This window comes from Caretta caretta, chromosome 3, assembly GCF_965140235.1.
Source record: "Caretta caretta isolate rCarCar2 chromosome 3, rCarCar1.hap1, whole genome shotgun sequence".
Taxonomy (NCBI): Eukaryota; Metazoa; Chordata; order Testudines; family Cheloniidae; genus Caretta; species Caretta caretta.
Window position 1 is genome coordinate 45,896,799 of NC_134208.1, and position 27,398 is coordinate 45,924,196.

The 27,398-nt window shown below is 47.0% G+C and overlaps 1 protein-coding gene across 2 annotated transcripts; it reads right to left on the reverse strand.

Moving 5' to 3' along the window:
* Positions 1 to 12: 12 nt before the first annotated feature.
* On the reverse strand, positions 13 to 27,372 carry LOC125634485 (glutathione S-transferase). Of its 2 annotated transcripts, none has more exons than XM_048845322.2 (7): positions 27,218 to 27,372; positions 13,906 to 14,012; positions 12,883 to 12,934; positions 7,623 to 7,755; positions 4,399 to 4,540; positions 1,167 to 1,298; positions 13 to 475 (listed from the first exon to the last, which is right to left on the reverse strand). In XM_048845322.2, the coding sequence occupies exons 2-7, from the start codon at positions 13,990 to 13,992 to the stop codon at positions 353 to 355; spliced, it is 669 nt and encodes a 222-aa protein (XP_048701279.2). In that variant the 5' UTR covers positions 13,993 to 14,012; positions 27,218 to 27,372; the 3' UTR covers positions 13 to 352. The 2 variants fall into 2 exon arrangements, with proteins under 2 accessions (XP_048701279.2, XP_048701280.2); XM_048845323.2 differs by having other exon boundaries at positions 13,953 to 14,012; positions 27,218 to 27,348.
* Positions 27,373 to 27,398: the final 26 nt, after the last annotated feature.

Sequence of the window (27,398 nt, forward strand, 5' to 3'; positions counted from 1 at the left end):
TGAGCTCCAACAGAAAGCAATAAGTGTTTTATTTCAAGTAAATGTATCTTCCAATTACAAAATTATTTAACAAGTTACCCTAGTCTACAATACATTGTAATCTAGTTATAGCTATGGCAGTGACATTTTTAAAGTGTTATGTTTCTGCATGCTAGCATTTAACATGTCTTGCTAAAAACTTTCAAAATCCAGTTTCACAGACTAAAGCCAAGAAGAGCCCATTATCATCTAATCTGACTTCCTGTATAGCTCAGGTCATTAAATGTTTGAGTTATGTGAAGTTTACAGCTATATTGAGCATGGCTGAGCTACTATACTGTTGGTGCAGTGATTTTTAGTAACCACATAGTGATTAGATGTTGAATATTTTCTTCACCTGTGCAACGTGCTTGTCATCTGCTGGTGATTTCCTTTGGCTACCAGGCTGCAAGAATTTCTTAATTGTGGGGATGTTGCTTATTCTTCCTTTAAAAGCCTAAAAGAAGAAGCAGTAAAAAGCCTTTCAGATTAAGGAAATGACATTCAACTTCATAGATTAAAATTCACAATGTATTTAACAAAAAATTTGCATGAGCAAAAAAACACACAAAACAAAACAATTGGTAGCTATTTGTGGCCAGATTTCCAGAAAAGGTCAGTACTAGAGCTGGCCAGAGGATGAGCGTACGTTTTTGTGGCGACTTTCAAGGTTTCAAAATTTGTTTTGTTCCAGATTGTAACCTTTCTAAGGTGTTCACACAAATGAAATTGTGTTAATGTCTGTTTTCAATTTGGGGAGCAACAGCATGTGACAGCATGGTGATTTGGGCACCAGCCTAGGACCTAGAAGACCCAGGTTCAAGTCCTTGCTCTGCTTTGAGTTGGTCAGAGCAACTTGAACCTGGGTCTTCCACACCCCAGACCAGTGCATGAGAGTGTCTCCCTCTAAAAAACCGTCTTCATCAAAATTGAAAAGTCTCTCTTAAGCATTTTGGCTTCAATGCAGGGGGTTTTTTTGCTGAAAATGTCCTGAGCAGCTCGACTCTTTCCACAGCATCTACCACTGAGAATAATGAGAGCTCAAGTGCTGCAGTGGCTCCAAGGGCTTAAACATCAATACTTTACATTGGGCAACAGAGTCTGAATATAAGTGTATGTTCCTTGGTGAGATCAGGCGATTCAGTTACCTGTAACTGCGGGAATGGGGAGAGTATATCAGGCTTGCACTCTTCTGCCATTAAGATGGCCTCAAGCAGATGGACATCCGCCCAGCTTAATTGGTTACCAACAAGAAACTGCTGGCTATGCTCCTTTAAAACCTATGGAAGATGAGAAAACAGAGAGGTCTTAGGGGTACAAATGGGAAATAGCTTACTTACTTGGTTAAATATGGATTTGTCAGGACTAGTCCAAGCAAGAGGTCTGAGGTGATAAGTAAAGGATTGTGGGCAATCAGAATGCAAAGTCATTTAATTCAAGTTGCGTCCACAATTCAGTGTATAACCTCTCCTAACTGCAGGACTTCAGTCCCCAAGAAGGAGATTCATGGCAATGGTGCAAACAGAAGGGGATTATTTGTAGAAGTGGTTAAGAAATAGCCTGATTTTGTAGATTTCCAAAAAAACATTTGATAGTGTAGCTAGAGAACCACCATAGTAAATAGTATGAATCTATCTATGAGTCTCCAACAAAATCATCAAAATTATTTAAAACTTGCATCAAAACACTCAGTGTGAAGCAAAGATAAACCAGGAGCTAACAGACTGGTTTAATGTTAACATTGGTCTCAGACAAAGTAATACCTTGTCCCTCATCTTGTTTGGAGTTGCTATTGAATTTAAGTGACTGATTGTCACAGTATGGAAATGAGCACTGCATGGATAAATGGCAAGCTTGGAGATTTAGACTTTGCAGATGACATCTGTCTTCTAAATAAGACAGCTGAAGATAGACAGCCAAAGACAGATGGTCTTGCAAGTTCTGCCAAGCAAACAGGTCTTATTACTAAATCAAAGATGGAAGTTATGAAAATTAAATTTACCTACAATGATTTTCTGTACTTGGAAGGTGAAGCCTTAAAAACAGTCAATAAGTGGACTAATCTAGACAGTATCACTCCCAGTACTGGTGACTGTGTTTGAAATAGAATCCAGAATAGGTTAAGCAAGTGCTATATTTCAAAGTCTCAAGTCCAATGTGGTTAACAAAACAAACTTGAGATCTTTAAAAGCAACATCCTAAGCATCCTCCAAATGGAGAAGAGTCCATCCAATGCAAACTGAATATTGTTCAGTGCAGATGTATGTGTAACATATTCATAGTAAAATGGACTAAAAATAAGTAATGAAGAGATCCTAGAATGGGCACAACTAGCTACAACAATACAAGCAGAAAGGAAGAAGAGCTTGACTTATTTGGGAAACCTTGCCCAAAAGGAGGTTACCTAAACAAGCACTATTTGGCAACTCCAGGCAAGAGTGAGAGAGGCCAACCTAGAGACACACTCCGTAGCATTATAATAGCTGAAGTGGCATTATTATATCTCAATAAAAAAGACCTGGAAAAGTGAACCCAGGACAGGGATGATTGGTGCTGTTTGACTTCGAACGTATGCAGCTGATGGTGCAGGAAGAATGATGAGGATGGTGATGACTGAATTTCTTGCATATTGTAAACACTGATTCTGCTTGTGCAAATCTGAGGTTCTGCTGAGGAGACATCAGGTGAAGCTGCATAATTGAGGTTTTGCATTCTTACTGACAAATCCACCCTTGGGCATTTCTGCTTTACATGTGACACTTCCTGTACAACTCTCTTCCAGTCAGCTCTCCATGAACTCCTGCTGTGTGCATATTTTTTACAGTGCCCAAAGATTTTAGAAAAGGCTGCATATTTGTCTACAGCTCAAGAGTGAATAAAGAGATAGATACAGCTCAAGAGTGAATAAAGAGATAGAACTCATGTACCAAATCATGAAAAATGTATTCAAATTTCCTCATTACTCCCAAGGTGACTTCAATGGGAATTTTAGTAACTATGACTAGGGCCCTACCAAATTCACAGTCCATTTTGGTAAATTTCAGTCATAGGATTTTTTAAATCTGAATTTTCACGGTGTTGTAACTCTGGAGGTCCTGACCAAAAAGGGATTGTGGGGGGTGACACAAGGCCATTGTAGGGGGCTCACGGTATTGTCACCCTTACTTCTGAGCTGCTGCTGGTGGCAGCGCTGCCTTCAGAGATGGGCAGCTGGAGAGTGGCGGCTGCTGGCTGGGAGCCCAGCTCTGAAGGCAGCTTCACTGCCAGCAGCAGCGCAGAAGCAAGGGTGGAATAGTATGGTATTGCCACCCTTACTTCTGCCCTGCTGCTGGAGGTGGGTCTGACCCAGCCCCAGGAGCAGCCCATGCAAGGGAAGAGGAAGTCCTGTCCCTCTACAACCTGGCTGGGGCTAGCAGCTGGTGCCTGGCACATGGTAAGAGCCCCCAGCCAGGACGCCTCCAGCCCTGCTCCTCTCCAGCACTTGGAGGTCAAAGGGGCCTCGGGGGCGTGTGTGTGTTGGGGGGAGACCACAGCACCCTAAGTGGTCACCCACCCGTAATGCTGGCCCTGCCCCCCCCAAAATGATGATCCCCATACCCCATACCCTCGCTTCTCTGCTCCTGCTGGTGGGAGCGCTGCCTTCAAAGCTGGATGCCCAGCCAGCAGCCACTGCCCTCTGGCCACCCAGCTCTGAAGGCAGTGCAGAAGTAAGGGTGGGAATATCACGACCCCCCTACAATAGCCAGATTTCATGAGGGAGACAAGATTTCACGGTCCGTGAAACATTTTTCACGGCCATGAATTTGGTAGGGCCCTAACCATGACAAAGGGACCCTCAATCTTAGCTGGAGCCACTAGGAGCTATTACAATACAAATAAATAACAGTTTTGCCTGAGTAAAGATTGTAGGATTAGCTATTAACACTTCTGAATCACAACTATATTTAATTCAGAACAGCAGAAACACTTGAACTTCTTGGAAAAATATACCCTGATATATGCTCTCAGGACTGTATCCCAGCCATTGATGTGCATGCATATACCACTATGGTGCTAGTGAAGAGTTGGTATCACTGTGTTACCATGGTCTAAACTACTTTAGAAGAGCTGGATTCTGCCATCCCTGCTCACAGTGAATTGCATCCTACTCTGTGAGTGGTCCTACTGAGGTCAATGGGGGCTCTCCGTGCCAGAATCAGCACCAGGTTGTTTGGTGGCCCCCATTCTATGAGGTTTCCCCGAGCAGTCCTGCAGTCCTACAACTCCACCTGCCCTGAGGACATTTCCTCCTGTGCAAGGGAAATTTCAGCAAACACCATCGTACAAACTGTTCTTCTCTATGATCTGTCATGTCTGAACTGTTGCCCCACTGTTACTTACCTTTTCATAGACTGGGAAGTATCTGGTTGTGGCCCTCTCGATGATTAAAGCAAAATTCTTCTCCTTTGCCTCAGGCGGTTGGAAAGGGAGAAACATGATCATTCCCATCAGATCTGTTGTTCCTTCCACGTACATATCAATCCTGAAACAAATGGTTTTTATTTTCCGTTTAGAGGTGTCCATTTATTTCTGAACACTTGACTTTTTGTCCAGTCAGCTTGTTATTTTATTGCAGTGCAATGGCAGCAGTACTCAGGAGGCTAACTCAGCCACTGTACTACAACAAAATTGATTTGACCTCTTGATCTTTACCTGTGCTATTAGTAATACTTTAGACTAGAGGTTCTCAGTCTTCATTAATATGAGATCCATGCTGTCATAAATATAAAGGGAAGGGTAAACCCCTTTAAAATCCCTCCTGGCCAGAGGAAAACTCCTCTCACCTGTAAAGGGTTAAGAAGCTAAAGGTAACCTCGCTGGCACCTGACCAAAATGACCAATGAGGAGACAAGATACTTTCAAAAGCTGGGAGGAGGGAGAGAAACAAAGGGTCTCTGTCTGTCTATATGCTGCTTTTGTTGGGGATAGACCAGGAATGGAGTCTTAGAACTTTTAGTAAGTAATCTAGCTAGGTATGTGTTAGATTATGATTTCTTTAAATGGCTGAGAAAAGAATTGTGCTGAATAGAATAACTATTTCTGTCTGTGTATCTTTTTTGTAACTTAAGGTTTTGCCTAGAGGGATTCTCTGTGTTTTGAATCTAATTACCCTGTAAGGTATCTACCATCCGGATTTTACAGAGGGGATTTCTTTACTTCTATTTACTCCTATTTCTATTAAAAGTCTTCTTGTAAGAAAACTGAATGCTTTTTCATTGTTCTCAGATCCAAGGGTTTGGGTCTGTGGTCACCTATGCAAATTGGTGAGGCTTTTTACCAAACCTTGTCCAGGAAGTGGGGTGCAAGGTTTTGGGAAGTATTTGGGGGGAAAGACGTTTCCAAACAGCTCTTCCCCAGTAACCAGTATTTGTTTGGTGGTGGTAGCGGCCAATCCAAGGACAAAGGGTGGAATATTTTGTACCTTGGGGAAGTTTTGACCTAAGCTGGTAAAGATAAGCTTAGGAGTTTTTCATGCAGGTCCCCACATCTGTACCCTAGCGTTCAGAGTGGGGAAGGAACCTTGACACATGCTATGAAAGAGAGATTGTCCCAGTGGCAAGAACAGCAATAGTTCACATGAAGAGTAATATTAGGAACGTATCTCTGTATTTTTAGTTGTGCTATTCAAAAGCTGTTTACATTTTGAAATTCCAAAAAAAAAAAAAAAGCAGGAAAACCAGCTACAACCACAGCTACACTGCTGATCAGAAAAACTTTTTGAATTTTGACAATAAATGGAAATTTTGGAAGAGGTTTTCACCCTTTGTTTTCCCTCTTTCAACAAGCTCCAATTTGTAGCAGATTTTTTTTTCTTTTTTAGTAGCAGGAAACACAGAGGCACCAGCAAGATATATACGTATATAACCAGCAAGAGCTCTACAGAACATTTTGAGAACCAGCACCTTCGGTTTTTGACAACAATAATGCTGAACAAGTAGCAAATGGTGGAATCTAGATTTACATGATCAGTCCTATTCTAGTCAAGGGTAGAATATAGGCTTCAGAATTGTTAATTTGTTGGTAATGATGCTGAAAGAATCAGAGCTGAAAATGAGTTCACAGGGCAGGGGAGGGTTGGGGCGAAGGCTTTCCTGGTAAAATGAACACATTTATTTGTATATAATTGATACCACAAACATTGAACCCCATAAAAGGATTCTCACTGAGTTAATTTTCAGGAGAAAGCTTAATATGTTCTTAATATGTTCTCTCAACACTGATGTTTTTGTTATGACTTCGTTAGGAGGGGTGGACAAGGAAAATTTCATTGCTCACATGTTAAGCTATAGCACAGCAGTTCTCAAACGGTGGGTACTCAAATGGTGGGTACCCCAAAGTGGGTCACGACCCAATTTTAATGGGGTCGCCAGGGCTAGCTTAGACTTGCTGGGGCCTGGGGCCGAAGCCAAAGCCCAAGGGCTTCAGCCATGGGCAGTGGGGCTCAGCTTACAAGCTCCCAGCCTGGGGCTGAAGCCCTTGGACTTCAGCCCCCCACCCACGGCAATGGGGCTTGGGATTTGGCCCCCCGCACCCAGGACAGTGGGGCTCAGGCAGGCTCAGGCTTTGGCCCCACCTCCTGGGGTTGTGTAGTCATTTTTGTTGTCAGAAGGGGGTCACAGTGCAATGAAGTTTGAGAACCCCTGCTAATGCTGTGAAACTAGAATTCTTATATACGATGAAGTCCTTGTCTGAGCAACAGAGTATCCAAAAATTGTTTTGCTTTAGGAGATTGTAGAGTGCATATGTACAAACAACAATCTATGGTAATTTTTAAAGTGAACAGAAGTTTTCAGCTGAAACTGGCTGTTTTTAAATTGGGCCAACAGGCACAAACACACCCCAGGCTTCCTCCAAAGATTAAGTTCTCTGAACCGTTATCATTAAATAGGAAAGAAATTAAAGTAAATACCAAGGCATATGAGGCCTTTATTATTATCCCATTAAGGATTGGAAGTTGCCTCAGGAACTTAAGATGCTTCTGGTCTCTATATAAATTAAGAAACTCTGTGGAGAGCCTTAACAGTATCATCAATTTGTTCGTGTTCATCAACAGTCATAGGGAACAAGTATTTAATCATGAGCTCTTCAATTTAGCAGAGAAAGGTATAACATGATCCAATGGCTGGAAGTTGAAGCTAGACAAATTCTTACTGGAAATAAGGTGTAAATATTTTAACAGTGAGAGTAAGTAACCATTGGAACAATTTACCAAGGTCGTGGTGAACTCTCCATCACTGGCACTTTTAAAATCAAGATTGGATGTTTTTCCAAAGGATGTGCTCTAGGAATTATTTGGGAGGTTCTGTGGCCTGTGATATACAGGAGGTCAGAAAAGATCACAATAGTCTCTTCTGGCCTTGGAATGTATGAATCTACCAGGTATATAATGACCATGAATCAAAACTCTGGGTTTGAGACATTAATGGTGTTTGGACAGGTTTATCATTTTAATATATATGCGGGGGAGAAGGGGGTTAAATTTCTAAGCAGTATTCTTCTTTATCTATTTCAGGCAAATGTTCAAATAAAGGAAGTGTATATTAATAAGGGTCGTGTTACAGTACAGTGCTCTCTCCCTCAGGTCCTTCCCATAGAGGTTGTGTTTCCCTGCTATGTAGCTGAGAATGGCTCTGGTCTGCACCATCTTCATCCCATCAATTTCCACCATGGGCACTTGTTGAAACAGCAGGGCTCCATCTTTGGAAAGGAAAAGAAGTTAAGTCACTCAGTTCTCAAACTGTTGTATCATTGCTTGGATCTGAGAGAAAACGCCTTATAATTTACATGGACATTTCCAGTTATGTTAGAGAGATCCTAAGCTTCTATTGCTAGAGTGAAGGAATATGCAGTACACCTCTCACGCAGGCCATATCACATTAGAGAAGTGGTCTCATGAACAAAACTCCCCTTCCATTAACAATCCAGATTAAGCCAAACAGAAGAAAGTTGTTCTTAAAATATGACTGTCCAGACCGTGGCTCTCAACCTATTTACCAATGTGGGTTGCCTGTGCAGCTCTCTCTGTGTTATGTGGGCCGCATCAACAATCCATTATATACACACACACACACACACACACACCCTGTACATCTACAAAAAAAATAAGGTTTACTATTTGTAAAATGACAGCAATACCATGCAAATCGATATAGTACCTTTCTTTTCAACACTGGCAAATATCTACCAAGAGCATTTTAAATTAGCAAAATAAGTCAAAACATCGAACTGTTAAAATTAATTAATTTACTGAAAGGGTGGCATGGCATGATATATTGTTACCCTCACTTCCGCTCTGCTGCTGGCAGCATAGCTGGCCTGAGCGCCTGGAGAGCATGGCTGTGGAGCCTGTCTGCAAAGATGGGGAGCCCTACCTGGTGCAGGGCACCCCCCACCCAGGGGCTGCCCCTACAGCCAGGGAGTGCTCCCCCATCATCCAGAGCCCCCAAACACTGGATGACCATCCAGAGACTGTGCCCCAGACACCTAGAGTCTGTCCCCCATGCAGTGGCTGCACCCCCCTCCCTGAAGCCCTAGCCCCCTGCATCCCCCCTCTCAGCACCTGCTGTCTACCATCTCACCTGCATGTAGTTCAGCTTGGCAGCCCACCCTGCCCCTGCAGTTCTAGTGCCAGGGAGCCTGCTCCAGCCAGGGTCACCGGACTCACAATCCTACTAGGGTAGGAGGGGGGAGCTGACACCTGGGCTTGGTCTTGCACCACCCCATTTTTGCACCCCCGGGGCAGGTGCCCCTCCTGCCCCACCCTAGTTATGGCACTGAGGATGTCACACGGGCCACAGCTGTGTACTGATTGGGCCGCAAGTGGCCCACAGGTTGTGAACCACTGGTCTAGACACAAACTTGCACCAGTTTAAAAACTACATCTTTAAGGGTATGTCTACACTACAAAATTATGTCTAATTTATAGAAGTCAATTTTTAGGAAGCAATTTTATACAGCCGATTGTGTGTTGTCCCCACTAAGTGCATTAAGTTGGCGGAGTAAGTTCACACTACCGAGGCTAGCGTCGACTTTCGGAGCGTTGCACTGTGGGTAGCTATCCCACAGTTTCTGCAGTCTCCGCTGCCCATAGGAATTAAGCTCCTAATGCCTGATGGGGCAAAAACATTGTCGCAGGTGGTTTTGGGTACATGTCGTCAGTCGCCCCTCCCTCCATGAAAGCAACGGCAGACAATCGTTTCGCGCCTTTTTTCCGTGCGGGCGCCACACTGCTTTCAGCAGACGGTGCAGTAGGACTGCTAACCGTCATCATCCACCACTTCCACTGCCACTCTGCTCTCCTGGTGGTCTCGCATGGCCGCTTCCGCTGCAACTCTGCTCAGCTGCTCTTGTCTCGCCATAACACGGCAAGCATGCAGCCCACTCAGCTGTTGTGTCCTGGCAGCAGACGGTGCAGTCGGTCTGCAAAACTGGTCATCCAACCACTGTTTCCCCTGCAACTCTGCTCTCCTGCAGACGCCATACCATGGCAAGCATGGAGCCTGCTCAGATCACCGCAGCAGTAATGAGCATTGTAAACACCTCGCTCATTATCATGCAGTATATGCAGAAACAGACCTACAAAAGCAGGTGAGGAGGCGATGGCAGCGCGGTGATGAGAGTGATGAGGACATGGACACAGACTTCTCCCAAAGCACGGGCCCCAGCAATTTGGCCATCCTGGTGGCAATGGGGCAGGCTCATGCCATGGAATGCCAATTCTGGGCCCATGAAACAAGCACAGACTGGTGGGACTGCATAGGGTTGCGGGTCTGGAATGATTCCCAGTGGCTGCGAAACTTTCGCATGCATAAGGGCACTTTCGTGGAACTTTGTGACTTGGTATTCTTGCACTTTAGGGCAGGGGAAAGCAAGATGAGAGCAACCCTCACAGTTCACAAGAAAGTGGCGATAGCCCTCTGGAAGCTTGCAACGCCAGACAGCTGCTACTGGTCAGTCGGGAATCAATTTGGAGTGGGCAAATCTACTGTGGGGGCCGCTGTGATTCAAGTAGCCAGCGCAATCACTGAGCTGCTGCTATCAAGGGTAGTGACTCTGGGAAACATACAGGTCACACTAGATGGCTTTGCTGCAATGGGATTCCCTAACTGTGGTGGGGCGATAGAAGGAACGAATATCCCTGTCTTGGGACCGGAGCACCAAGGCAACCAGTACATAAACCGAAAGGGGTACTTTTCAGTGGTGCTGCAAGCACTGGTGGATCACAAGGGACGTTTCCCCAACATCAGCGTGGGATGGCTGGGAAAGGTACATGACGCTCTCATCTTCAGGAATTCTGGTCCGTATGAACAGCTGCAGCAAGGGACTTACTTTCCATACCCGAAAATAACCATTGGGGATGTTGAAATGCCTATAGTTATCCTTGGGGACCCAGCCTACCCTCAATGCCATGGCTCATGAAGCCGTACACAGGCACCCTGGACAGTAGTCAGGAGCTCTTCAACTATAGGCTGAGCAAGTGCAGAATGGTGGTAGAATGTGCATTTGGACGTTTAAAAGCTCGCTGGCGCAGTTTACTGACTCGGTTAGACCTCAGCGAAACCAATATTCCCATTGTTATTACCGCTTGCTGTGTGCTCCGCAATATCTGTGATAGTAAGGGGGAGACATTTATGGCAGGGTGGGAAGTTGAGGCAAATCGCCTGGCCATTGATAACGCGCAGCCAGACACCAGGGCAGTTAGAAGAGCACAGCAGGGCGTGCTGCGCATCAGAGAAGCTTTGAAAACCAGTTTCATGGCTGACCAGGCTACATTGTGACAGTTCTGTTTGTTTCTCCTTGATGAAAACCCGCTCGCTTGGTTCACTGTACTTCCCTGTAAGCCAACCACCCTCCCCTCCCTCCTTCGATCACCGCTTGCAGAGGCAATAAAATCATTGTTATTTCAAATTCATGCATTCTTTATTAATTCATCACACAAATAGGGGGGATAACTGCCAATGTGGCCCGGGAGGGGTGAGGGAGGAAGGGAGGAGGGAAGGACAAGGCCACGATGCACTTCAAAACTTATTGAATGCCAGCCTTCTGCTGCTTCGGCAATCCTCTGGGGTGGACTGGTTGGGTGCCTGAAGGGGCCCCCCCACCACATTCTTGGGCGTCTGGGTGAGGAGGCTATGGACTTGGGGAGGAGGGTGGTTGGTTACACAGGGGCTGCAGTGGCGGTCTGTGCCTTTCCTGCACCTCAACTATACGCCGGAGCATATCAGTTTGATCCTCCAGTAGCCTCAGCATTGCACCCTGCCTCCTTTCATCATGCTGCTGCCACCTTTCCTCTTGATCCCGCCACTTGTCCTTGCGTTCATTTTGTGCTTTCCTGGACTCTGCCATTGTCTGCCTCCATGCATTCTGCTGGGCTCTTTCAGTTTGGGTGGACTGCATGAGCTCAGAGAATATTTCATCACGAGTGTGTTTTTTTCGCCTTCTTGTCTGCACTAGCCTCTGGGATGGAGATGCTAGTGGCAGCGTTGAAACATCTGCAGCTGATAGATAAAGAACGGATGTTGCTTGAATGCCAGCAAACACTGGGACCACATGCTGCCATGCTTTCTTATGCTATGATTCCAGACTACGTGCTACTGGCCTGGTGTGGTAAAGTGTCCTACCATGGAGGACGCAATAAGGCTGCCCTCCCCAGAAACCTTTTGCAAAGGCTTGGGGAGTACCTCCAGGACAGCTTCATGGAGATGTCCCTAGAGGATTTCTGCTCCATCCCCAGGCACGTTAACAGACTTTTCCAGTAGCTGTAGTGGCCGCAAAATCATCCCAAGTCTTCAGGACAAAGTAATCATTAAATACGCTTGCTTTTAAAGCATGTATTATATTTACAAAGGTACACTCACCAGAGGTGCCTTCTCCGCCTTCAAGGTCCGGGAGCCCGGGTTGGGAGGGTACTGTCACCAGGGTGATAAACAGTTCCTGGCTGTCGGGGAGAACGGTTTCTCCGCTTGTCTCCTGTGCGCTATCTCCTCCTCCTCATCTTCCTCGTCCCCAAAATTCTCATCCCTGTTGCGTGAGACTCCCTTGCAGGAGTCCACGTACAGGGGTGCGGTAGTTGTAGGGGCACCCACTAGAATTGCATGCAGCTCATCATTGAAGCGGCACGTCTGGGGCTCTGACCCCGAGCGGGTGTTTGCCTCTTGGGTTTTTTGGTAGGCTTGCCTGAGCTCCTTAAGTTTCACGCGGCACTGCTGCGGGTCCCTGTGATAGCCTCTGTCCTTCATGCCCTTGATGATTTTTTTGAAATATTTTGGCATTTTGTCTTTTGGAATGGAGTTCTGATAGCATGGATTCATCTCCCCATACAGCGATCAGATCCAGTACCTCCCGTTCGGTCCATGCTGGAGCTCTTTTGCGATTCTGGGGCTCCATGGTCACCTCTGCTGATGAGTTCTGTATGGTCACCTGTGCTGATCAGCTTGCCACGCTGGCCAAACAGGAAATGAAATTCAAAAGTTCGCAGCGCTTTTCCCCGTCTACCTGGCCAGTGCATCTGAGTTCAGAGTGCTGTCCAGAGTGGTCAGAATGGAACACTGTGGGATAGCTCCCGGAGGCCAATACCGTCAAATTGCATCCACACTAACCCAAATTCAACCTGGCGATGTGAATTTCAGTGCTAATCCCCTTGTCGGGGAGGAGTATAGAATTAGATTTTAACAGCCCATTAAGTCAACAAAAATGGCTTTGTTGTGTGGATGGGTGCAGGGTTAAATCGACCTAATACTGCTAAATTCGACCTAAACTTGTAGTGTAGACCAGGGCTAAGTTAAATCAGTGCAAGTTTGTGTCTGGACTAGGCCCTAGACTCACCGTTGCGTAACTTTTCTAAGTCTTCCTTTGTTTCCACATACTCTTCTTCAAACTGGAAAACAGAAATAAAGGGGGTTGATTGCTATATTTCATGGATCATGAATGAACAATTAGTGGATATTTGCCTTTGGGTACTTTATTTAAAAAGCAGCTAATGCTACATGGAAAATGTTGAGAAACTACAAGAGACAATTCTGCCTTTATGTTTCTTGCCTTGATTTAAAAAATAAAAATAAAAGACATTTGAATGAGAATAGGATCGTTGTTGCTCCATAACTTGTTCTCTAGCAGCTTATCTCCCACAGTAACATACATCACTGCAAGTCATAAAGAAGATTTTTCACTTCAAATGTTGAGAAGCCAAAGAGGAAAATGAATTCCTAGAAAATGACAATAATTTCAAGAAAATATTCAGCACAGAAATTAAGCCATATCATGCCACACTTTTGCTTGATGTGAATCAAGGTAGCTTTGTTGACTTCGGGAGAGCTGTGCTAATTTATACAAGTTTGAGGATCTGGACAAAAAGTATACAAAATTATCTCTAAACAAAATGTTTTTCAAAGTTATTCATATGGTGTGACTGGGTCTTTAAAGCAAGAGTAAATGAGAGACAATTGAAAATAGCAATCATTCAAAAGAAGTTGGAGAGATTCCTGACTTTGAACAGCAGCAACAATTCAAGATCTCTTCAAATTAATTTTTCTGAACAAGACGATAGCCAAGGACAGTTTCTCCTTGGAAACAGAAACCCTTGTTATTGCAAAGAATGAAATGAATACATTCTACAGGACACGAAATGCCAGTTTCACTAATATCCTTGCTGAATATTATTAGGACCGTGTAAGTAATATATAGGACAGCTGACATGCAGAATTTACATCCAGCTTCTTGTGACTCTTGTACATGTAATCACTTGTGTGTTAGGAGATTGTGCTAATAACTAGTCATTAGTCATACTGTCAAAATAGAACAGTCATTTCAACCATTGATTAATCTGATCACTTTATGAGAAATACAAACCTCAACCCCAGCTGCTGCTAACAGCCATCGGATAGATTCCATTTTACCTCTTCCTTTAGTATAGTGCAGTTTGGGTTTTCCAGCCATGTTTTCAGATTTCTTGTTGCCTGACAAATACAGCAAAGGAAAATTATTTTAAAAGGAAGTATTTAATTTCAAGGGGGGATTTTGAATTTTACGTGCCAATGCAGTAAATATTGCTGAGTGTCTTGCAATGGACATGATTACCTCTCTCTTCCTCATGTGCATGACCTAAATATCTGGGCTTGAGTCATACAAGCCCTCTATGGGCTCAGTGGAGAAAGAGTACCCTCTGTCTGTTTATTGAATGGAAGAGCGAACTGTTTTATAGGGAATTATGGAGCTAATGTTGAACTAGCATTGTCTTATTGATCTGCTTTTTTAAAATTATGATTTATTAGGAATAAGGCAGCAGTGACAGTTTTTATGCCTCTGTGACATTTGGGGATGCAATCTAAACCAGCAAGTGGTTATACCACCATCTGCCCTACAACCCTGGGTGCATTAAATGCTCTACTGGTGCGGTTTACAGCCCAGACACCAACAGCTAGCAGACAAGGAGGCAATCCCCTGAGCGTCGGTATACTTTGCAGATCTGATTCAGCACCCTGACCCCAGCAGCGTGCCTACCACACATCAGTCCCATAGGTTAAGTGATACCAAGTAGAAGTAATAAGGGTTAAGAGAGGGTTACAAACAAACAAAAGTAGGAATGTGCTTCTAAGACTAAAACTTAATTTCAGCCAGTTACAATCTTTGCCTAAGCAGGTTTTTCCCTATAATCAATTTTATACATGCGGGGAAATCTGCGCAACTGTGGGCATGCAGAATTCATGTCCCCTACAGATTTCTTTGCTTCCCTGGATAAAAAATGACTTTCTGATGGGGAAGCAAAGGGAAGCCACAAGACCATTCACATGCCCCTCCACAGCAGCACAGACACGTCCTTTTGGATGCCCAGAAAGGGGGGGGGGACCCCTCCCATGAGTCTCACCCCCCCCTGCACCCAGAACCCCCCCCACCAAGCCCCCGGCACCCAAACCCCAACCCTGCTGAGCCCCACCTGCATGTAGTCCTCCTACTGAGCCCCAACCCCCCTGCATCCAGACCCTCCATATCCAGAACCCCCCCAAACCCTCCCACACCCAAACTTCCACGCTACCAAGTCCCACCCCGCTGCACCCAGAACCCCACACCAAGCCCCCGGCACCCAAACCCCAACCCTGCTGAGCCCCACCTGCATGTAGTCCTCCTACTGAGCCCCAACCCCCCTGCATCCAGACCCTCCATATCCAGAACCCCCCCAAACCCTCCCACACCCAAACTTCCACGCTACCAAGTCCCACCCCGCTGCACCCAGAACCCCACACCAAGCCCTCTGCACCTGACCCCAACCCCTGCACCCAGACCACCCCCAGCTGAGTCCCCATCACTCAAACCCCCACCCTGATGAGCCACACCCCTTATGCACCTGGACCACCCTGATGAGCCCCCCCACACCCAGACCCCCACCCCACCAAGCCCCAAGCACCTGGACCCCCTGCTGAGCTCCATTCCCCCCATACACAGACCCCCCGTTTAGTCCCAACCACCTTCACCTGTACCCCCCTGCAGAGTCCTATTGACCCTGCACCCAGAACCCTCCCAACGACCACCTATGCCCCCAGACCTCCCACTGAGCCATTCGCACCCACATAGAACCCTCTCACCCCACACCTGGATCTTGCCAGGCTGAGCCTGCCTGCCCACACCTGGTGCCGAGGAGCTTGGACCCCCAGGTGTTTCTGGGGCAGGCCCAGCCCTTGCGCTGTGTCAAGGTTGTGTGCAGCCTCACCATCAAGTCTGTGTCCCAGGGAGGGCAGGGGGCTGCAGAGTAATCTTCCACCTCCCTGTAGCCAGTAGCCTGTGCTCCCCACTGCTGGAGCCTCCACATTTATTTATTGACAAATAAAATTTGCAGAATTTTAAAATATTGTGTGCCAAATTTTTATTTTTGGAGGGTAGAATTTTATTTATTTATTTATTTATTTATTTTTGGTGCAGAATTCTTTCAGGAGTAGCAAACATGACAAGAATTGCTGACACGGTAGTGAACCACAAATGGTCCTCTGTGTTACAGCCACCCACTAGTGGAAAAATCTCTAGACTGAAGAAGAACTGTAGATCTTAAGTATCTGCGAGATTATTTAAATACATTGAAAAAAAATAATTTTCAACTCAGCCTTCAGCACTCACTTTGACCTTATATCCTGAGCAGATCTGTAGGTTGTACTTGGATAAACTACTTTGTCCTTCAGGCTCCAGCCAAAGGCCAATCAATCCCCTCCTGGGATCTAGGCTATCCAGTCTCAGCCACCCAACCTATAAGCCAGTACCTGATCCAACAATGTTTAAATGTGGCTTTGGGACTGGGCTGTGACCCTTTTGGTCTTGCTCTGTAACTCTGCATCTTTTTCACCAATCTGTTCTACATCTACAGCTAAAGCAAAGGCAGCTGCATACACGGTCCCCACCATTTCTATAAACACCAACTGGCAGAATACTTAGGACACCTATGCAGGGATGGCTTCACTCACACCCTGTGGTTCCCATTTGTCTCACTTCCCATCTCAGATATCACCAAGGGGCAGCACTGAGCCTACAATGCTAGTTTCAGTAGTTTCCCGTTTTGTTAACAGTGCTCATCTCACAGCAGCCTTTGCATTCTGCTAAGTCTCCTCTCCAAGGACACAAAGGAAAAGATCTAGAACCCTTGAGGATGACCAGCCTTAAGGCTGAGGGCAAACTCAACACATTGTACGCAAGGTAAATGAATTACTCCATTGTTAGAGACAAAGTTTAATTATTTATGGAACAGCTTTGCAACAATTTTTCAATCTCTTATCAGGGCTCAAAGGTTAACTCTGGTAGCGGAGAATCAGGAAAACACCAGTGAAATAGAGGCCATGAATAAAAGAGTGCATGCCAGTTGGGTGGTGGAGTCTTTTGCATCATTGGCTGTCCCTACCCAAGTCTCCCCATTGGATGTTTTCCTCAACAATTCCCAAATGAATGACTACTGCAATCACTAGAAATTTTGCCTGAGTAAAGACAACAGAATTTGGCTCTCTCTCCCAGCTTCTATTTTGCTTTTCATTCTGCTTTCTGTCTTTTCCTCTGCTCTTTCCTGTTTCCTAACAGCCTGCCTGAAACCACAGACAGCCAATTGCTTCTTCCTTACCCCCTCTCCTAGGCCCTAGATCCTCTTGTTCTCATCCACCCTGCTCACAGGCACCCAAGGCTTCACTGAGCAGCAAACTGAAGCTACTAGAGAGCAAACTGTACTTATCAGTTGAGCTCTGCCCCTATTTGCCTCCATCTGTTCAAATTTGAACAACAAAATGCAATTAAGAGATAGAGCATTTATAGTTTGTTCATTTCAATCCCCCCTTCCCCAGGAGTAGTGAAAGGGAAGTCAAATTAACACTTAAACACAAAAGCATGTTAATATCAGTTGGCTGCTCCACTCAGAACAGCTGGGGAGTGGAAAAGAAATCTGAGCTGAAAAAGAAGTGCCTGTACTTACACAAGCAGTACTTACCCAATCCAGTTTCCTGCAGGGAGAAATCAACCTGGAGACGAGTCTATTTGCAAGGGGCCTATGTCAAGGCAGCTTTGGAACACACGGGAATTATGCAAATTGTTCTGAGATTGCCCCACTCCATGATTGGTTCAGGTATGTCCAGCCTGCACATCTGATCATGGCTTAGCCCTGGTCTACACTAGGACTTTAGGTCGAATTTAGCAGCGTTAAATCGATGTAAACCTGCACCCGTCCACACAATGAAGCCCTTTATTTCGACTTAAAGGGCTCTTAAAATCGATTTCCTTACTCCACCCCTGACAAGTGGATTAGCGCTTAAATCGACGTTGCCGGCTCGAATTTGGGGTACTGTGGACACAATTCGATGGTATTGGCCTCCGGGAGCTATCCCAGAGTGCTCCATTGTGACCGCTCTGGACAGCACTCTCAACTCAGATGCACTGGCCAGGTAGACAGGAAAAGAACCGCGAACTTTTGAATCTCATTTCCTGTTTGGCCAGCGTGGCAAGCTGCAGGTGACCATGCAGAGCTCATCAGCACAGGTGACCATGATGGAGTCCCAGAATCGCAAAAGAGCTCCAGCATGGACCGAACGGGAGGTACGGGATCTGATCGCTGTTTGGGGAGAGGAATCCGTGCTATCAGAACTCCGTTCCAGTTTTCGAAATGCCAAAACCTTTGTGAAAATCTCCCAGGGCATGAAGGACAGAGGCCATAACAGGGACCCGAAGCAGTGCCGCGTGAAACTGAAGGAGCTGAGGCAAGCCTACCAGAAAACCAGAGAGGCGAACAGCCGCTCTGGGTCAGAGCCCCAAACATGCCGCTTCTATGATGAGCTGCATGCCATTTTAGGGGGTTCAGCCACCACTACCCCAGCCGTGTTGTTTGACTCCTTCAATGGAGATGGAGGCAATACGGAAGCAGGTTTTGGGGACGAAGAAGATGATGATGAGGAGGAGGTTGTAGATAGCTCACAGCAAGCAAGCGGAGAAACCGGTTTTCCCGACAGCCAGGAACTGTTTCTCACCCTAGACCTGGAGCCAGTAAACCCCCGAACCCACCCAAGGCTGCCTCCTGGACCCAGCAGGCGGAGAAGGGACCTCTGGTGAGTGTACCTTTTAAAATACTATACATGGTTTAAAAGCAAGCATGTGAAAGGATTACTTTGCCCTGGCATTTGCGGTTCTCCTAGATGTAGTCCTAAAGCCTTTGCAAAAGGTTTCTGGGGAGGGCAGCCTTATTGCGTCCTTCATGGTAGGACACTTTACCACTCCAGGCCAGTAACACGTACTCGGGAATCATTGTAGAACAAAGCATTGCAGTGTGTGTTTGCTGGCATTCAAACAACATCCGTTCTTTATCTCTCTGTGTTATCCTCAGGAGAGTGAGATATAATTCATGGTCACCTGGTTGAAATAGAGTGCTTTTCTTCAGGGGACACTCAGAGGAGCCCATTCCTGCTGGGCTGTTTGCCTGTGGCTAAACAGAAATGTTCCCCGCTGTTAGCCACAGGGAGGGGGGAAGGTTGAGGGGGTAGTCACGCGGTGGGAGGAGGCAAAATGCAACCTTGTAACGAAAGCACATGTGCTATGTATGTAATGTTAACAGCAAGGTTTACCCTGAAAGAGTGTAGCCACTGTTTTATAAAATGTGTCTTTTTAAATACCGCTGTCCCTTTTTTTTTCTCCACCAGCTGCATGTGTTTCAATGATCACAGGATCTTCTCCTTCCCAGAGGCTAGTGAAGCTTAGAAAGAAAAAAAAACGCACTCGCGATGAAATGTTCTCCAAGCTCATGCTGTCCTCCCACACTGACAGAGCACAGACGAATGCATGGAGGCAAATAATGTCAGAGTGCAGGAAAGCACAAAATGACCGGGAGGAGAGGTGGCGGGCTGAAGAGAGTAAGTGGCGGGCTGAAGACAGGTCTGAAGCTCAAATGTGGCAGCAGCGTGATGAGAGGAGGCAGGATTCAATGCTGAGGCTGCTGCAGGACCAAACCAGTATGCTCCAGTGTATGGTTGAGCTGCAGCAAAGGCAGCTGGAGCACAGACTGCCACTGCAGCCCCTCTGTAACCAACCGCCCTCCTCCCCAAGTTCCATAGCCTCCACACCCAGACGCCCAAGAACGCGGTGGGGGGGCCTCCGCCAACCAGCCACTCCACCACAGAGGATTGCCCAAAAAAAAGAAGGCTGTCATTCAATAAATTTTAAAGTTGTAAACTTTTAAAGTGCTGTGCTTAAAGTGCTGTGTGGCATTTTCCTTCCCTCCTCCACCACCCCTCCTGGGCTACCTTGGTAGTCATCCCCCTATTTGTGTGATGAATGAATAAAGAATGCATGAATGTGAAGCAACAATGACTTTATTGCCTCTGCAAGCGGTGATTGAAGGGAGGAGGGGCGGGTGGTTAGCTTACAGGGAAGTAGAGTGAACCAAGGGGCGGGGGGTTTCATCAAGGAGAAACAAACAGAACTTGCACACCGTAGCCTGGCCAGTCATGAAACTGGTTTTCAAAGCTTCTCTGATGCGTACCGCGCCCTCCTGTGCTCTTCTAACCGCCCTGGTGTCTGGCTGCGCGTAACCAGCAGCCAGGCGATTTGCCTCAACCTCCCACCCCGCCATAAACGTCTCCCCCTTACTCTCACAGATATTGTGGAGCACACAGCAAGCAGTAATAACAGTGGGAATATTGGTTTCGCTGAGGTCTAAGCGAGTCAGTAAACTGCGCCAGCGCGCCTTTGAACGTCCAAATGCACATTCTACCACCATTCTGCACTTGTCAGCCTGTAGTTGAACAGCTCCTGACTACTGTCCAGGCTGCCTGTGTACGGCTTCATGAGCCATGGCATTAAGGGGTAGGCTGGGTCCCCAAGGATACATATAGGCATTTCAACATCCCCAACAGTTATTTTCTGGTCTGGGAATAAAGTCCCTTCCTGCAGCTTTTGAAACAGACCAGAGTTCCTGAAGATGCGAGCATCATGCACCTTTCCCGGCCATCCCACGTTGATGTTGGTGAAACGTCCCTTGTGATCCACCAGAGCTTGCAGCACTATCGAAAAGTACCCCTTGCGGTTTATGTACTCGGTGGCTTGGTGCTCCGGTGCCAAGATAGGGATATGGGTTCCGTCTATAGCCCCACCACAGTTAGGGAATCCCATTGCAGCAAAGCCATCCACTATGACCTGCACATTTCCCAGGGTCACTAACCTTGATATCAGCAGATCTTTGATTGCGTGGGCTACTTGCATCACAGCAGCCCCCACAGTAGATTTGCCCACTCCAAATTGATTCCCAACTGACCGGTAGCTGTCTGGCGTTGCAAGCTTCCACAGGGCTATCGCCACTCGCTTCTCAACTGTGAGGGCTGCTCTCATCTTGGTATTCATGCGCCTCAGGGCAGGGGAAAGCAAGTCACAAAGTTCCATGAAAATGCCCTTACGCATGCAAAAGTTTCGCAGCCACTGGGAATCGTCCCAGACCTGCAACACTATGCGGTCCCACCAGTCTGTGCTTGTTTCCCAAGCCCAGAATCGGCATTCCACAGCATGAACCTGCCCCATTAGCACCATGATGCATGCATTGGCAGGGCCCATGCTTTCAGAGAAATCTGTGTCCATGTCCTGATCACTCACGTGACCGCGCTGACGTCGCCTCCTCGCCTGGTATCGCTTTGCCAGGTTCTGGTGCTGCATATACTGCTGGATAATGCGTGTGGTGTTTAATGTGCTCCTAATTGCCAAAGTGAGCTGAGCGGCCTCCATGCTTGCCTTGGTATGGCGTCCGCACAGAAAAAAGGCGCGGAACGATTGTCTGCCGTTGCTCTGACGGAGGGAGGGGCGACTGACGACACGGCTTACAGGGTTGGCTTCAGGGAGCTAAAATCAACAAAGGGGGTGTCTTTACATCAAGGAGTATTTCAGGCAGGACTTCACGGAGGGTTCCAATAAGAAATGGTGCACCTAAGTTATTGTTCTTATTGGAACAAGGAGGTTAGCCTAGCCTCTGATTGATACATGGCTAGATTTACCTCGCTGCACCTTCTCTGTGAGTGACTGCAGTGTGACCTAGAGGAATGAGTCCCCTAGACAGGGGAGGAGGCAAATGAGTACAAAACAAATCTGGTCTATTTCTTGTTTTGACCCACTCCATCTATCTTTTACATCTTTGGCTGGCAGCAGACGGTGCAGAAGGACTGCATGCCATCCACATCTCATGGCTGCTCGGCAGAAGATGGTACAGTACGACTGCTAGCCATCCTCATCTCTTGCCTGCCTGGCAGAAGATGGTACAATACGACTACTAGCAATCCTCATCTCTTGCCTGCCTGGCAGAAGATGGTACAATACGACTACTAGCAATCCTCATCTCTTGCCTGCCTGGCAGAAGATGGTACAGTACGACTGCTAGCAGTCCGTATCGCCTGCCCGCTCACCATAAGACGGTTCAATAGGACTGACTGCAGGACTAAAGAGAATGACCTGGTCAAGTCACTCCAAATTTAGTCCCTGCGCCCATGCCTGCCCAGGCGCTCCCAGCCGACGTGGCCAGGAGCACCTCGGACACGACGATGACGGCTACCAGTCGTACTGTACCGTCTGCTGCCACAAGGCAAGGGGTTGCTGCTACTGTGCAGCAATGCCGTACCGCGTCTGCCAGCACCCAGGAGACATAGGGTGACGGTTACCTGAGCGGGCTCCATGCTTGCCGTGGTATGGCGTCTGCACAGGTAACTCAGGAAAAAAGGCGCGAAACGATTGTCTGCCCTTGCTTTCACGGAGGGAGGGAGGGAACGGGGGCCTGACGATATGTACCCAGAACCACCCGCGACAATGTTTTAGCCCCATCAGGCATTGGGATCTCAACCCAGAATTCCAATGGGCAGCGGAGACTGCGGGAACTGTGGGATAGCTACCCACAATGCAACGCTCCGGAAGTCGACTCTAGCCTCGGTACTGTGGAAGCGCTCCGCCGAGTTAATGCACTTAATGCACTTAGAGCATTTTCTGTGGGGACACACACACTCGAATATATAAAACCGATTTCTAAAAAACCAACTTCTATAAATTCGACCTTATTCCGTAGTGTAGACATACCCTTATAGTAGCAAGGCAGTTAAGTGACTCTGTAGCTACATTTTGTGATGGATACATGTTTTTAAAACATTAATAACGTAAGAGAAGTTAAACCATTGTTAAGTTGCCTCTGACTTGATAATAAGATACTAGACATAACCTTTATATTTTGAAAATCTCAGGATTTCCTATCTATTCTAATGCGATGTATTTTCTGTGTCTCAAACAGCATTGCCAGACTCTCAAGGTCCCAGATCCCACTCTGATTGTTAAATATAATTCACACATACTTTTTTGTTTAACCTGATTTAGGTTCTGATCCTGCAATAAGCTCCATACAGGTGGGCCCCCATTTATACAAAGGCCATTGCACGGCCTTATTCCATCTTTCTAATCAGATGTGGTGTTCATAGTAGCTTTTATATCGTAATGCAGTATTCATTTAACAAAGCCTTATGAGGGCTGTTCTAGCAGATTGATCACATGGCATACATCCCACATTAAATCAAATCTGACTCAGTCTAGAGATGTGTGAACCAGTGAACTGGTCTCTGCTGGGACTTGGACCAACAGCGTTTGGATCCAGACCACAAAGTGCCCTAATAGGATTAAGGATAAATTACCTCTGAAGGTTTAAAATTTACAAGTGGTGATAAAACCTTAATCTCTCTTCAGATATGACTAAGAGCTAGAGCCATACTCCTCCCCAGGCCAAGGTGCACAGCTCCATGTCCCAACCCTGCATGATGCTGAGCCCCATAGAGTCAGTGGAAGTTGAGGGTGCTCAGCCCCTTGCAGGAGGCACTCTGCACCACTCAGTACCAGCTGCCAAATGAAGAGTCTAGTTTTTCATCCATGTAAATCTAGCCTTTTGCTTTCACGGCAGCCAAAATGCAGTTCAGCAGTGCACAGGCGACCCTATCTTTTCATGGAGAGTAAAACAAACACCCAGAGGCAGACAAGTTAAACCTAGTGCCACTGCAGACAGTCCTAGACATGTCTGCAGAAAAGAACTATCAAAATGTAACAATGTTAAACAATTCACACAGTGCTGCAAGTTATGCAAAATAAATTGTCCTAAGGCCAGATAGCAATTTGGGCTACATGCCTGCGGGGAGTCTTCAGAGCCCAAACTGCAACTTCAAAGCGCTCTCTACACAGCTATTTTTAGAGCCCGAGCATGAGTCAGTCAACCTGGGCTGGGAGGCTCACTCCCACAGGCTCCCAAATGCTGGGTAGATGTACCGTAAAAGTTCAGATGCCTGTGTCATGCCTAAACCCCAGGCCAAACCACAAAGTGGGGACAGAGGAGCAGGCACCTCCAAGACACAGGAAAAACAACTACTGGCCACCCCTCCCACCAGCAAAAAGGATCCTAGTGAGGACTATTGCGGATTATTACTAAAATTAGTGAGAGAACCATTTCCCCCTTCTCCTCCCCCCATCCCATTTTTATGCTATTTTATCATTTGTCTTACTTTATCCTAACACGGTGCCACAGTCCACATCTCAGGCATGTGAACTGTGAGCACTTTAATGTGTCCCAAGTAAAAAATACCATAGCATAGTAAATCTTTTGACCAATATAAAAACTGTCCAAGTGGCAACCCTAGATAACCACCTGACTCATCCGTGGGGCCCAATGCAATAGATGTGCTCAGAGTATGCCGAATGCCACACAAAATGGCAGGGTCACAAGGAGGCAGCCTCTTCCACAAGGATGTGGGGAAACCCTGGTTCAATTCCCCCCTCTACCTGATGAGGCGATGGGATTTGAACAATGGTTCTCCAGCTCTCGGGTGAGTGCACTAGCTTCTGGACTATGGGATGTTTCCTATTTAAATTGCTTTACTTTAATTAATATCTGATAATTAAATATCGATTGGATCAGAGTGAGAATCACTCTGTAGCCTAGTGGTTAGGACACTCACCTAAGAGGTGGCAGATACCTCCTCAGATCCTTTCTCCTCAGTGGGAAGAGGAGGTAACTGAACAGGGGTGAGTATCCTAACTGCTGAGGTAAAGATTAAGGGAGGAGGCTGCTTTCTTCTCCCAACCCCAAAACTATTTTGTATAGAGTTAGGCAGGCAACTAACTCTCTCTTGCAAGAGAGTTGCTAAATGGCTAAGGTGCCAGACTCCCGGTCATGGATCGCAAACAGAGATAGGACCCTCCCTCGAGCCTGGATTTAGGCACCTAACTCTATGGGAGGGGTGGGATTTAGGACACATCCATCTTATTAGCAAGCATCTCCAATTGGCTATTTTAGGCTATGTCTACACTTAAAATGCTACAGTGTAGACACTCACTGCAGCAATGGGAGAGGTTCTCCCATCACTGTCATTAATCCACCTCCCCAAGAGATGGTAGCAAGGTTGACAGAAGAATTCTGTCTACACCTGGTGCTAGGCTGGCTTTTCACACCTCTGAGTGCCATAGCTGGCTTGACCCAACTTTTCAGTTTAGACCAGCCCTTAAGCAGCTCTCTGCCTAACATGCTGGCTCTTATTTGTCCATTCTTAGGCTCCTGTCTCCATAGGCACACACTTCCCTACCGAGGGGGTGCCCGACCCCCCCCCACTCCACCCTTTCCCCCAAGTGCACCGCATTCCTGCTCCTCCCTCTCCCACCCAAAGCCGACCTGCATGCCAGGAAACAGCAGCAGGCAGGAGGCGCTGGGATGGAGGGGGAGGAGGCCGCCAGCGGGGGAAAGGCCCTGCAGGTGCTAATTTTTCTCTGCAGGTGCTCCAGCACTGGAGGACCCACGGAGTCAGCGCCTATGCCCGTCTCTCCCCACGCACTGTATACCAAGCCTAGACACCTAACTCAGGCTTTGTGGATCCCATTATTGTTCCAGTGGTTTTTTTAGACATCTGAGCATTGCCACACCTAAGTCCCTTTATAGAACAATGTCTTAGTGCTAGCTTAAGGAGCAAGAATCACAGAAGTGCAGGATTGGAAAGGACCTCGAGAGGTCATCTAGTTCAGTTCCCTGCATTCATGGAAGGACTATGTAATAACTAGACCATTCCTGACAGGTGTTTATCTAACTTGTTCTTAAAAGCCCCCAAAAGAAGGAAGCAAATATGTCTCATAAGGGAGTCAAAATGCCTTCTGCGACAGTACAGCTCATGCAGCTCTCTTTGCTCAGGCCTGAAGATAAAGTCACAGTCTAGGTCCAAAACCCTTAAAGGCATTTATTTAGTGCCTAACTCCCTAAACTTTGAGGAACGGGGGACCAAATCCTTAGTGTTAAATACATATACACACTCTCCAGCAAGGTTCAAAACATACAGAATGGGCATTTATGACTTGGTTGATGTCAATGAGAGTTGAGTGCTCAGCGTCTCTGAGGATCAGGCCCTTAACTGGATGCCAAAGTGTTAAAACAGGAAGAACAAAACTCTCCTGGGTGAGTTCAAACAATGGAATTAGGAGCCTGGACTACAAAGAAAAAGTTAGGTAAGGGGACTACAGCTACTACATTACTGAACTCTGCAGCTACAACTAGAGGTTACGAAATCACTGCGTGCTTTGCAAGTTATGTAGTCTGACAGGCTCTTCAGCTAACAGCCAGAAGGCTGAAGACAACAGTAAACAAAGCAGCAAACTTTTTGGAGCAAAGGGTCGGTTTCAATGTCTTTCCCATTTTGGAAAAAGGTTTCAAAATTGTCAGTGTCCCATTTTGACATTTTTCAAAACAAAAGGGTGCATTTTTCAGTTTGAAACGACATTCTGTTTAGAAATCTAAGTTTACCATAAAAACAAACCAAAATGTTTCATTTCAGCTGATCCAATTTCCACAACCCAACCCAACCCCCTTTCAGATTTATGGTTCATGAAAAACAGATGTTTGACTGTGCCCCGATTTGGGGCTAGAAAAGTTTTCAAACCTCAAGAATCCATATAGGTAGGGTTGCCAATTTTGGTTAGCCCAATTCCTGGAGGTTTCATCACATCACATAATCTTTAATTAAAAATTAAGCTTTAATTCCTGCAGACTCCAGAACAAACTGGGGGGGGGGGGGGGGAGGTTGGCAACCCTACTTACAGGAGAGGGAAGGCACTTCCTGGATCCCAATAAGGCTAGTGGGATCATGGCCCAGCCCACGCCCACGCCCGCACTGCAGGGTAGCGGGGTTGGAGCAGACAATCGCCCTCTCCAGCTGGAGGCATCTGTGCACCGAACCCTCCCTGGGGCTGGGGCCTCAATCCACAGCCGGGCTCGGAGCTCAGCCCGCACCCTGTGACAGGCTGCCTGCGCCCCACGCTGGGCAGCGTTGCCTCAGCCATCTCAGCCCTGCACAGTCAGTGCCACCTAACACCGCCTGCGCGACAGCGGCGCTTCCCCCAGTGACTCGGGGCCCTGCCGCCCCTGCGAGAGGGCCCGGGGGGAAGCTGACTCCCGCCCCATTCCCGCGCCGAGCAAAGGCTGGATTCCCCCTGCTCTCCCACCGCAGGTGCACTCACTCAGCGAGCAACACAGTCACCTCACCGACCCCTCTGCTCTTAGAGAGCCCCCAACCCCGGGAGCTACTAACTCCTGACTGGCCCCCAGCTGCAGAAAATCCAGAGGCAGCCCCGCAAGCCCGCTGCGTAACCCACGAACTCTACCCGGGAGCAGAGCCGGTACCTGGCGGGTTCGGAGCACTGATCTCGGACTCCTGCCTCACTCCTCCTCAGACACAGCCCGTGACAGTGTGGCTGCCTTCAGCCCCTGTCTGGCTCCACCTCCTGAGGGCCCTATGAGGAGGAGAAGCTCCCACCGGAGATCAGTTTTCTCTGGCTTCGTTTCCAAGTCTCTCTCGCCCAGC